At 36.0% G+C, this 11,315-nt stretch overlaps 1 protein-coding gene across 5 annotated transcripts in view; it reads right to left on the bottom strand.

Moving 5' to 3' along the window:
- Positions 1-95: 95 nt before the first annotated feature.
- Positions 96-11,315, bottom strand: part of INTS6 (integrator complex subunit 6) — a 45,605-nt gene continuing 34,385 nt past the window's right edge. For 3 of the 5 annotated variants that reach the window (XM_055701468.1, XM_055701469.1, XM_055701467.1), the window contains 8 exons: positions 10,854-10,964; positions 8,982-9,197; positions 8,747-8,873; positions 7,314-7,456; positions 6,445-6,679; positions 5,356-5,727; positions 4,793-4,886; positions 96-675 (listed from right to left, as the gene is read on the bottom strand). In XM_055701468.1, coding sequence (XP_055557443.1) covers positions 582-675; positions 4,793-4,886; positions 5,356-5,727; positions 6,445-6,679; positions 7,314-7,456; positions 8,747-8,873; positions 8,982-9,197; positions 10,854-10,964 — 1,392 coding nt within the window. In that variant the 3' untranslated portion in view covers positions 96-581. Of the gene's footprint in view, positions 1,979-4,792; positions 4,887-5,355; positions 5,728-6,444; positions 6,680-7,313; positions 7,457-8,746; positions 8,874-8,981; positions 9,198-10,853; positions 10,965-11,315 lie in introns of all 5 variants that reach the window. The other 2 variants (XM_055701470.1, XM_055701471.1) reach the window with 2 other exon arrangements.

Genomic DNA, 11,315 nt, shown 5'->3' with positions numbered 1-11,315 from the left:
CTTCGTTCTGTAACACTGATACTAGAACATATAAAGCTCTGGAAGGGGAAGGCATAGTGAACCATTCCAATAAAAACTGTACTCAATCCTACACAAAGATTAAAATAGAGCTTTTATTGATGGAATAACAAAAGTGCTTTTCTTAAATATTTTTCAAAATACATTTATACAACTTACAATAATATATCCAAAATAACTGTATATACAAAACATTACCTTGTTTAATGTATGTGCTTTTTTCTTTTGAAAATTACAAAGCAACTTTTTGGCAAAGTTCAACCTTAAGAGGTGATAGTTTTGAAGGTTGGATTAAGAAAATAGAACCTGAGGGAAAGTGACACTTAAGTCCATGACAAGCAAGAAGTTCTCCATTTAGTTAAATAAAAATGTTTTTGCAATATTTTTCACATTACAAAAATAACAGAAGTGAAAAAAAAATGATGGATATTTTTCTCATCATTTTATAGAGCAGCTTCTCATTCTTTCAGGTACAAGAACTTGAGATAAGAGTGCATGTCAAAAATGAATGCAAGTAAGGACAGCAGTGCCCTGCTGTGGCTTTCTCTTCTGTGCAGTGTTTCTTAGCTGCTGTTGATATGGTTGACCTGATTGGATCTGCGATGGATTTCTTCCAGAAAGCTCTCAAGCTGTTCTATCAGCATTCGTTTTTTAAACCTGCATTTAAAAGAAAGCATAATAATGGATGTAAACAGTAATACATCAATCGTTGTTCACAAAACTTTTACTGAACCCTGGACATTTCAGTTATTTTAGGTCCAGTGCATGATGAGGTGATATATACCTCATATGTATATGCTGTCTCCTAAAGTTCTGGTAAACTACTAACTTGGTTTTCCATTTCATGAAAAGAATACAAAACTATGCTTACTACAGTCTATTCTAGCATGCTGCTGAACATCACTTAGCCCTCAGAAAGCCAGGAAAAAGGAAGTTGCTGTTTCCAGAAGTAAAGTTCTGAAGTACAGAAATAAAATACATGTCAAAAGAACTATACTCCTGAAGCTGGCAACAGCATTTACGAATTATTTGCATGACTTCATGATGTATTCACAAAAGTTAAGTGTAGTTGGTACTGGTGCCATTACACATGCAGAAGAGTTTTCCTGACAAGAAAATAAAAAAATCATGTAAGTTTGAGAAAGAAATGCAAGAAAATTCAAGCAGTATTCCATACCTGGAGTCTCTGCAGTTCTATTCCGTTTTGATTAAATAAATTTGAACAGCAGACCATTTTGTCACCTTTGCTTACACCCCAGCCTCAGTGCACACAGCTCCTTGCTGTTTCCAGCTAGCCCTCCCCCCCTTGCAACACTCCTGCACCTGAAAGGTCACTTCTGACCAATGCTTTGGCAGCTGCACACCTGCTCAAAAGTAAGCAGCAATTAAAAGATCACACACTTTCTTAACCCAGTGCTATGATGAACTATACACCCAGTTCAGTCCTCTGAGCTTACTAAAGCCCGGCAAAGTCCTCTAGTCCTGGCCAGGCCTCCCACTCCATGTACTTGGCTCATGGAAACATGGCATCTGCCCTAACTCCTGGACCACAGACCGCCCCACAATCCCAGTCTGACTACGGGGGAATCAGCTCCCATTCCCAACCATTCACTATCTCTTTGAATACCCATGCTTTGGGCCCTTACCCATCCTTCTCATCACAGTTCTCAGTAACCCCACAATTCAAGTACTGCTTCCTCTCCACTCTTCCTCATTGCTTTCACAACTGCTCCCAGCTTGCTTAAAAGTATTAAGTGAGAAATAATTATTCCTTCTCATTCCCTCTAGTAAAAGTCTAATTATTTAAGTTAATAGCTAAGTACTTTACTATAATACAATGCTAGTGAAAATTTAACGTGCTTATTGTTCTGTGCAAGTGACTGGCCAATGTTACTTTCCAGAATACCTTCAAGCCCCTCTGAACAGCTGTACAAGTAAACAGCAGACATTTCCTAGAAACCTGGTAGAAGGGGCAGAAAAAACACATTGCTAACTAATCTCGCATTACTGTTGACACAAGAATTCAGGTTAACAGTGCACTGTGTTAAGCCCTTCAGTACATCTCACTAAAAGTTCTTTTCCAAATGCTAAGCCCTACAGCAAGCAATTCTTTTCAAGGCAACAGAAACAATTTACCACATTAGCTAATATTGTAATTAACAGCAATAAGCATTGACTTAATTAAACTGTTCACTCTGCTAGGAATATTAGTACCTTTATTAATAAAACTTCTTTGAGTAGTTCTAGCTACTGAGCTTCAAGCTTCATTAGGATTTTGAAATTGGTTGTATTAATTCTTGCCAGCATTGGATATCACTCATCATTTTGTCAGGCACACGCTTTGGGCTTTGCTATGTGTATTAATAGCTTAAAGCTCCTGATTTGGAGAATAACTAAAAGGGAATTGAATTTCTCATACTGAGAAGTTGGTTGATATGGAGAATGTTGATCTGTCTTTTGTCAGCTTTTGCTCTAAACTCCTTAGCAAAGAAAAAAACTTAGTGCTAGGACCATAAATAGATTGCTAAGCCAACTCCAGAAATATTGAAGACCTCTCTACTACATAGGAAAGGGCTGAAAGGAATTTGCTTAAGTAACTCTTCATTTTGTGCATCAAAGTTGTAGCCACCTATTGGGAAGTCATGTCTCTTCTGTTCAGTAAGGTCTCCTTATAAGCACTAATACTACCTACCAAGGCTGAGCCAAATGTGTATCACTACATATAAGAAAAGACTTCGTCAGGATAGAATTAGCTAAGGATTTAAAATTGAAATGTGGCATCTCTTCATCCTTAGTATTTTCACAACTGACTGGAAGAAAAAAAAAGAAATCCACTATCTACTCCATCTTGATTTCTGCCTCTCAAAAGTGATAGCTTTTCTGCTATCAGAAGAGGAACTGTGGGGCAGTCATTTTCCAAAGGAAGCTGAAAACTGTGGATTATTTTAGAAATCTTCCTCTCCCCTCAAGCTCTGGTGGATTAACCTCTGGAATTGAATGGGGACTGTTTTTAAACACACACACTTTGCTGCTGAAATGCTCAAAAGCTTTCTGAAGTCTGTGATCAGAATCAGAGCTCCCTGGAGTAGGGAAAGAGCAGGCATCCAAAATTTGAATTGCATTCCATGGCATTGCAAAGGTCAGCTATTGGTTAACAAAACAAGACTCTCTCGACAGCTCTAGAGACCCTAGAGATGTTCCCTGCAGGGAGCAGGGACCCTTGGTTAAATGTGATAGCTTGCCTGGACAAGAAAAGAAGCAGAGAACTGCATAGGGATTATAGACAGTGTTATCCAGGTGGATAAAATTACCACACTAGAAAAATCTAACCTAGGAGAGAAGAGGAAGGAGAGATTAAGCTGTTTCTCCACCCAAACCAGTAAAAATTAAATTTTACTCGTCAAGAGAAACAGAATTGCCAGTCTTTTCCACCAGTAGATACAGAAACCTGTTGGCTAAGGTGGGAGACGGGATTAAATTCTGATGCATCCAACAACACTCAACAACTGCCAAATTTTGCAAAGAAAGAGTCAACTCAAGATAACTAGAATAGAGAGGCTGTGCAACAGAATTGAGAATTACAGATGATCTGAAAAGCCTCGTTTTAGAGGTACAAATATTCCAATCCCACTAAGGGCTGCCACGGATACCAGGAGCAACATTATTGCTTTGGTGTGCTGAAACAGTGAGGAAGCATGTATAATTTACAGGAACAACTATGACAGGTGATATAAAGGTAGACCAAACAAAAGCATGATAAAGTAATTGTTGCTATACGACGAGCATGATCTATATAAGTCTGCATGCCCCACTGTGCTGGAAGTAGAAGGCTAGAGGAGTTGTATGAATGTCCAACATTCAGTATCACTTTAAACTCTCAGCACTGTTTTATCAAAGAATGAATTTGCTTTTTCTTTAATTCTAAAATTTGTTTGATAATGCCACAGGAAAAAAGCTAACTACTATAAAAACAGATTAGAGAAAAATATTCAATTACTCTGAGGCATCTGAAATAAGCCTCAAAGTTAGTCACATTTATGATCCAAGCAAGATGCTAGAATTATTAGTTCACTTCAGAACACTGTCGGTTCCAATCATAATTTCATGTTTCTCCTTTCTTTCCTCTTAGAAAACATGCAGAAACCTAAGTATGGTCAGTCCAAGGATGCTGTAACAGTTTCTACCTGGATTAACAACACTGGATTTAAATCATCAGCAAGTATCTCTACTCCAGTAACAATGATCTCCCATTTCCACTGCCTCAGACATATTTGAGACTGTGGAAGTAACTCTGAAGGAAATAAATCCAAAGGGCAAAACCATATCTTTATGGAACATACCTGAATCTCAAAACTATTTTTAGGACAAGATTTTGAATTTATGTGGAATAAGGAATTTCAACTTTCTGAAAGCCTAATTCACAGTAACATGCCATTCTGTCCGTTTTTCAGATTATACTCACACCTGAACTTTGGAACCTGAATGATTTTCTGAAGTTACCTTCTCCTTCTATACCATTGTTCATCAAATTTATGGTGATCTGGCAGTTACAGCTGCTAACATTTTTAAGAGAAAATCTGAGGCAAAAAGGTAAGCTTGTGCAAACAACACACATCAGGAAGTTTATGTGCTTGTTCTTTTCTAGGGAATTATTTACTTGCAGTACAAAGCATTGTGTGGCAAGTTTCAAACAAAGAACTGCATGGCTGTCAAGCAATTATGTATGGCAGTATATGTTGCAGTTTTCTAAGACTAATACAATTCAGTTACTTACCTTGAAGCTTCTTTAATAACATTTTGTAAAAATATCAGTCGGGTTTGTAAGCTTCCTTGTACATGCTTCAGCAAAAAGAAGATTCTTTCATATTCTTAGAGAAGAGCAAAATCACAGTTACTGAAGAAATGCCTATACAGATTTTTGTTGTAATAGAGCTGAGTGAAATCTGAGTGAAATTAAAGATTTCATTCAGCTTTTGTAAGCTTTTGAGATATATCTTTTAACAACCAAGCCTGTAGCAATGACATACTGTTTAATGAACACTAACATTAAAAAAACACATGATACTGCAGTTTAGGATATCACTAGAACACCTAACAATTTAATTCTAACACTGATAATATAAAAATCATGACTTCCATGAACATTGATAGGTATATCAATGCTTTAATCATTGATTCAGGGAATTTTCAGCAGAGGTTTTCAAGTAAGTCTTTTCAGCTTTACATTTATTTTGCTTCAGTCTCATGGATCAGTACATTCCTAAAATAGTGATCCAATGTAAATTCTTTGTCTAGCTGTCATGCCAATCATCTGTAAGAGAGATCTGGTATACTTACTCCTTCCAGGTTTTCGGATCTCTTTCATAATTTGTGCTTTTAGCTCTATATTAATCTCTCTGGAACTTCTGCAATGCATTGTTTTTTTCCCTTTGCTGGGTGAAGAGATTGGCAAGTTCTCTTCGGTGCTTTGTTCTTTACTATCCAATTCCTCGTGATTCTCCAAAAACCCATCAACATTCAAGTTATTCCCTAAATGTTCATGGCCTACATCCTCTGTATGAGATGCCGATCCATCCAATGAATTGAATGGAGAAGAGGACATTGAAAACTCTGAATCCACAGTATTTGGGAAAACATCTGACGAAAGTGGGTCTGTAACATGATTCTCAACCACATCATCCATTGTAGCCTCATTATTTGTTTCCGATGCTGAAAAAAACAAAAATTACATTTGCCAGTTTCACATTAACATCTGATATGTCAATGAGTCAGTTCAGTATTAAACTTTGTAAAGCTGTTCTCCAGCTTGTATAATCAACGGTACATGCCAGACACAAGAAAACGTGTTTGTGGGTTGCAACACTGAGCACATCACTACCTCCTGGCAATTAATGGCTTAAAAAAACATCACATGTATATTTATATGATAAGGAAAATTGCTACACGGACTACCAAACAAAAGAAAAATCACCTGTAAAATGAGCTTTTATAACATGCTTCATTTTCCCCATTAAATTGAACCAACAAAGTTTACTTTAGTGTTCAACAGTGAGCAAGGATGTCACACAGCACTTCAGCTCCACAATAAGGGAAGTGAAATCACTACACTACAGCAAAATTTAAATTAACTTCATGTTGTGATATTTTGGAGCATCTGAATTCCAGGCAAAGGAAGAACACCCTTCTGACTGTTTACATTGTCTCCTCATTTAATACAGGAAACACATTGTTTATACTGGGAAGTTCATAAGAAAGAGATTTCTGTCTGACAGACTTTATTAACCCCAGATGCACATTTAAATACTTTCATTTTCAAAAAAGGAGGGATAAAATATTTGGGAAATCAGCCAGTGGTATTTTCACATAAACAAGATTTTTGCACAAATTAGAAAGAAAACCCTCTAAAGATGATGAAGAGTCACTTACTTTTGTGAATAGGAATAGGTTTAACAAGGTCAGGCTGTGCTTGTGTGATTGGTGTCGGTGGCCCTTTTCCTCCAATGTGGTTATTCACAACTGGAGGAGTTTGTGGTCGACCTCTGAGCAGCGGGGACATACAGCGTCGTCTTTTTGGAATCCCTTGCATATTTGGTTCTCCAGGTCTTTTATGTTTATTTTGAGGTCCTGATACAAATTCATCTGCTTCATCTATCATCATTCCCTGCAATTAATTTAATGGGGAGAATTCTTAAACTTTACACCAAAAGCACATATAAAATACAATGAACGCTTTGGCATCATGATGTTTACCATATAAAGGCACCTATGTACAACATGTCATTATGCACTAAATTCATGTCAACCTAATCCTTCCTAGACTACATCAATGTGCTTAAGGCCCTTATCCAACAGTCTGCCAAGTAAGACGCCCAGGCAGGCTGTCAAACTTTTCAGTAATTGCAAAAGGACTCAAACATTTTAAAAAAAAGCTCTAAGTTACATTGGCAAATTGGTCAAGTCCAAGACAGATTTGGACAGAAGGGACAGCCCATGCTCTCAAAGTTATGGGAAGCTTTTTATGGGAGCAGTTTGGTAAAGGAAACATGATTAGGCAGTGGCTATAGTACAGTCACAAACATATTTGATTTATAATACAATGCAGAGGCATAATACTGGTTTTCCAATGAAGACTGCCCTCCATAGGATACTACTGATGGAAAAACATCTGAGACTTTCTTGTAAGCAGTACTTTTCTGAATACTTGAAAGTTTCTCCAATACATTGCTCTTTGAGTGGTCTAATCAGCAATGCACACAAAACAGCACATTTTTTAAAAGGCTTTACAGAAAAGTCACCTTTTTGTCCAATTTGAATGGATTGCCAAATGTATGAAGCCTTCGTGGTTGATCAGGATCAAGCTCTCGGAGTGGAGAAGGTATTTGTTTTAGATACTCCTGGTAGTTTCCCATTTGTGCTATAGGTACGCTGTGAACTTGGTCTGTCACAACAAAAGGGTATATTAATATATGACACTGCTCACCTTACAAGAATTTAGTCTGTATCTACTTCACACCTCCAGTTTTCAGTCTTTAATCAAATGCATCAACGAAAGAGATTTGCAAAACTCACCATTATTCTTTCCTAACTGGTATTTATAACATCTTGTTTTGAGTGCAGGAAACTTGCTTAAATGAATCAGCACATCTCACGTATTTATCATTATGACAGGGAAATAAGCAACAGTTGTCATGCATGGATGTTAGCTTTCCAGTGTGTCCCAGAACTTTTCAATGGGGTAGATGGGTGAAAAACTGGAACTGGGAAATTATAACTAAAACATTACTACAAATAAAAGATTCATTAATGCAAAGTAGTAATGCCACGCTGCACACAGCTTTCACATAACTCTACCCAGTTTTAGCCACTCAAAATTTATTTGTTGAGACTAGCATTTTCCCAAAGCAATAGTATTTTTTGACTACTGGAATCAACAAATTCTTAAAATCCATAGGACCTGATTCTAAACTTGTTATGGATTTAAAGCTCCCAAGCCTTTAATCAAGCAAAACATACGCTAGCAAAAATCCTGGAAAAAATAACATTAGTTTTTATGTGGTTTAACCTGCTTTCCAAAAAGCAACTTCTCTACATTTCATATTACATTATCACTTGATCACAGATATTAATCTGACCTAAGCAGTGGCAGGACTAATGTAACACTTTCACTTGCATTGCCCTTCTCATTTTCTCCATTTATTTCATCATCTTCTGTTAGATGCCATAAAGCAGTGCCAGAAGACACAGTAGAAAGATGAAGGAATAAACTAGCAACTACTGAACTTTTTGCTGTTGGCCTAAAGGGGGAAAAAAAAATTTAAAAATTTAAAATAAAAAATCACACTGGCAGCAGCCAGTGAGCAAGCTTACTTTTCCACTGTTCACAATCCACTTCTATGGAGAGATACCATAAAGTTCAGAACCGCCCTGTGATTTTTGACTCAGAAACACCAGGAAAGTCAGGAAAAAACAGTGAACCAAGAATCTTATGTCAAAGCCCAAGTCTCCTCATACAGACTAAAGGACAGAGCAGTGAATCTGCAGTCTTCTCTATCCTCACCAATTTTTCTTCCAGTAAGTTATTTAAGGAGAAAAAATATCTAAAAACCATGCAGTTTAATGACAGTACCAGACATTCATTAAATTTTAAATAACTACGCTATTTGTTAAAGTCTTCATTTTTTTAGTACCAATCATATCACAGGGTAGACAAAATATTATATTATCTAACCTTCATCTTGTCCTTTGAGGAACTTGCGAGTACTCTTCAGTAAATTAGATCTCATTCGCGTTAACTGATCCAAAAGATTTCTTCTGGGTATGTCATAAGCATTTCTAAAAGTCTGAGGTTTCAAATCCTACAGTTCCAGTAAATAAAGTTCCAATTAATACCATATATGAAACAATATCTAGCATTTCAATGGAAGTATATTGAAAATAACAACATTACACACAGTGGTGCTTACCTTATTCAGCAAAGCTATTTGGAACCCAGCATACTCCTTCATATTGAGGTCTAGAGGTCTATGAGGAATTTCCCCAGTAATCCCCTGTAGCAGATGTTGAAAATCGTTCCTATGTGCCATAGACAGGTTGTGTGATCTGCTTCTGACCTTAATTCCAGTCTCTTGCGCTACCTTTTTGCCTACAGAGCCAATGACTCTATCGGACTCTATTTTGGCCTTAATTTGAAATAAATAAATAAATAAAATTGACAATATGCTCTTAAAAGGATTAGTCAGACTTATTCATTTTAAATTCCTACCTAGAAGATTCAACAATGTGCTAATACACTATGACGACCATAACCAGGATGAGTGCTTAAGGAGTGTTTAATACATAACCACTTAATGATTACTACAATTTTAAATATAGCGAACAGTTTGTGCCTAGGTCTTCTGCATATTTCTCCTCTGCTGCCCATTATGGTATCTAAGCACCAATATGCATGCAATGCTTTTATTTTCATAAAATGCCGTAATTTGACTAGTAATTCCCTGCAAAACTATCTATTCACAGACTATTTTCTACAGTAACAGCTTAACACTAACCTTCAAAAGACTGATTCTCTCGCAACTATAGTTGTGATCAGTCACACAATGGTATCAACTTTTTAAAGCTCAATACAAATAGTCATAATATTAATATGAAATACATGAAAATACCAAATTCTGATTGACTAGACAGACCTAACCCCCAATAATACATATTAGATTTGTACCAAAATTAAACATGTTCATAAATGCAATCTTTTTGGCAGAACAGTTGAACGAAGAGCCAAAAGTAATTTATTAATACACATGCCAATGTTGGTTTTGCAGTTTCACATAAATTTATATACTACTCAAGATTTGAACATGTACTTGTTAACACTGAGTCTCTACTGGCAGTGCCTTTCAGAAGTTAGAAAAGCTTTAAGTATAATTTGCAGTGCATGTCACTGCATTTTAGGAGTCTCAGATGTCTAGGTTGAATCATCAGTTCACAGAATACCGAGCAATACAACTATGATTTAATAAGATATACTGTAAACCTGAAGAGGTTTACTTCCTCAACTAATCATTTATAACAATGTTTTAAGAAAAATTTTAAGCAAAAGCTGTGAGAACTCACTAGTTCACATGTTTGTCACATACAAGTTCTTACATACAAGTATGTAACTAAGTTACAAGTACTTGTAATATTGTTTCTTGAAGTTTCAAGCTTAGTGCATTATTACCTTGAACAAAAAAGCTTAACATGCACAGTTTAACAAAATGAAAGCGGAGGTAGCAGGGCAGAAATGCTTTAGCTGGTGCAGGAGACTACTCAAAGATACGGGCACTATTCTGAACAGTCAACAGTTTCAAAATTCACTTGCCACTTATACATCTGTATCCTTATTTGAAATTCTGGATTATATCAGTTTATATTTACTGAACTCTTTCCATTTCATTTCACAAACCAAAGAAAGGATACTTTCTGATTCAGAAGCACAAAGTAGAAATCTCTATTTTCTGAAAAAATGCCAAAACATTTTTAAAATTTAAATAAGACAACATGTTTTCTTTTGGACAAAAGTATGTTACTGTCTGTACAAGTAAAAATGCTGCTTAAATAAAAAAACTCAATCTGTACCTCCTTATTTATCCTTATAGTCCAGTCTAAAGCCTATATTTTTTTCCTTCAATTTAAAAAAAAACAAAACAAAACACAAAATGCTTTTTTACTAATTACTTTTGGGAAAGTATTAACTTCATCTTTCTGCTCTTTTTTCCCTCAAAGCCATTGAACTTGAGTATTTTAAGATTATCTTGATATTAGAATGAGTTTTTACTGCTCTTCTGCTTCAACATTACCTGCTGACTCAACTTTTTGAGATATGAAATGACACTGTAACTAAGTCCATATTCCACATTGTCAGCTATAAGGTTTGGTGCTCCCATCATTCTCACAGCTTTCTTCAAAGGCTGAAACAGAATATGTTGTATAGTCATATTTAACTTTGTAAGTGTTGTATACATACTTCAACTAACTGTATACATTTCAAATAGAACCAGAGATCCTCAAAGTTTGAAAATAAAACCAAAGACTCTCAGGGCAGCACTTGGTTGTTGTTTTAAAGCATTGCTCCATTCATACAGAATGATTTATTAACAGAGCTGTCATTTATGTACAAGTCACAGTTGATGAAATTTTCCTAACATTCAGGTCGCAAGTCTTTCACAGGACTCCAGTGAAAACATTAAGTACCACTACGCATGAAGTTCAGCTATTGTCTCAAATTGATACTTATTCTACTTTAAACAGGGAATACACAC

The sequence above is a fragment of the Falco cherrug genome, chromosome 2 (genome assembly GCF_023634085.1).
Source record: "Falco cherrug isolate bFalChe1 chromosome 2, bFalChe1.pri, whole genome shotgun sequence".
In the NCBI taxonomy this organism is placed as follows: domain Eukaryota; kingdom Metazoa; phylum Chordata; class Aves; order Falconiformes; family Falconidae; genus Falco; species Falco cherrug.
This window is presented reverse-complemented; position numbering and strand designations above follow the sequence as displayed.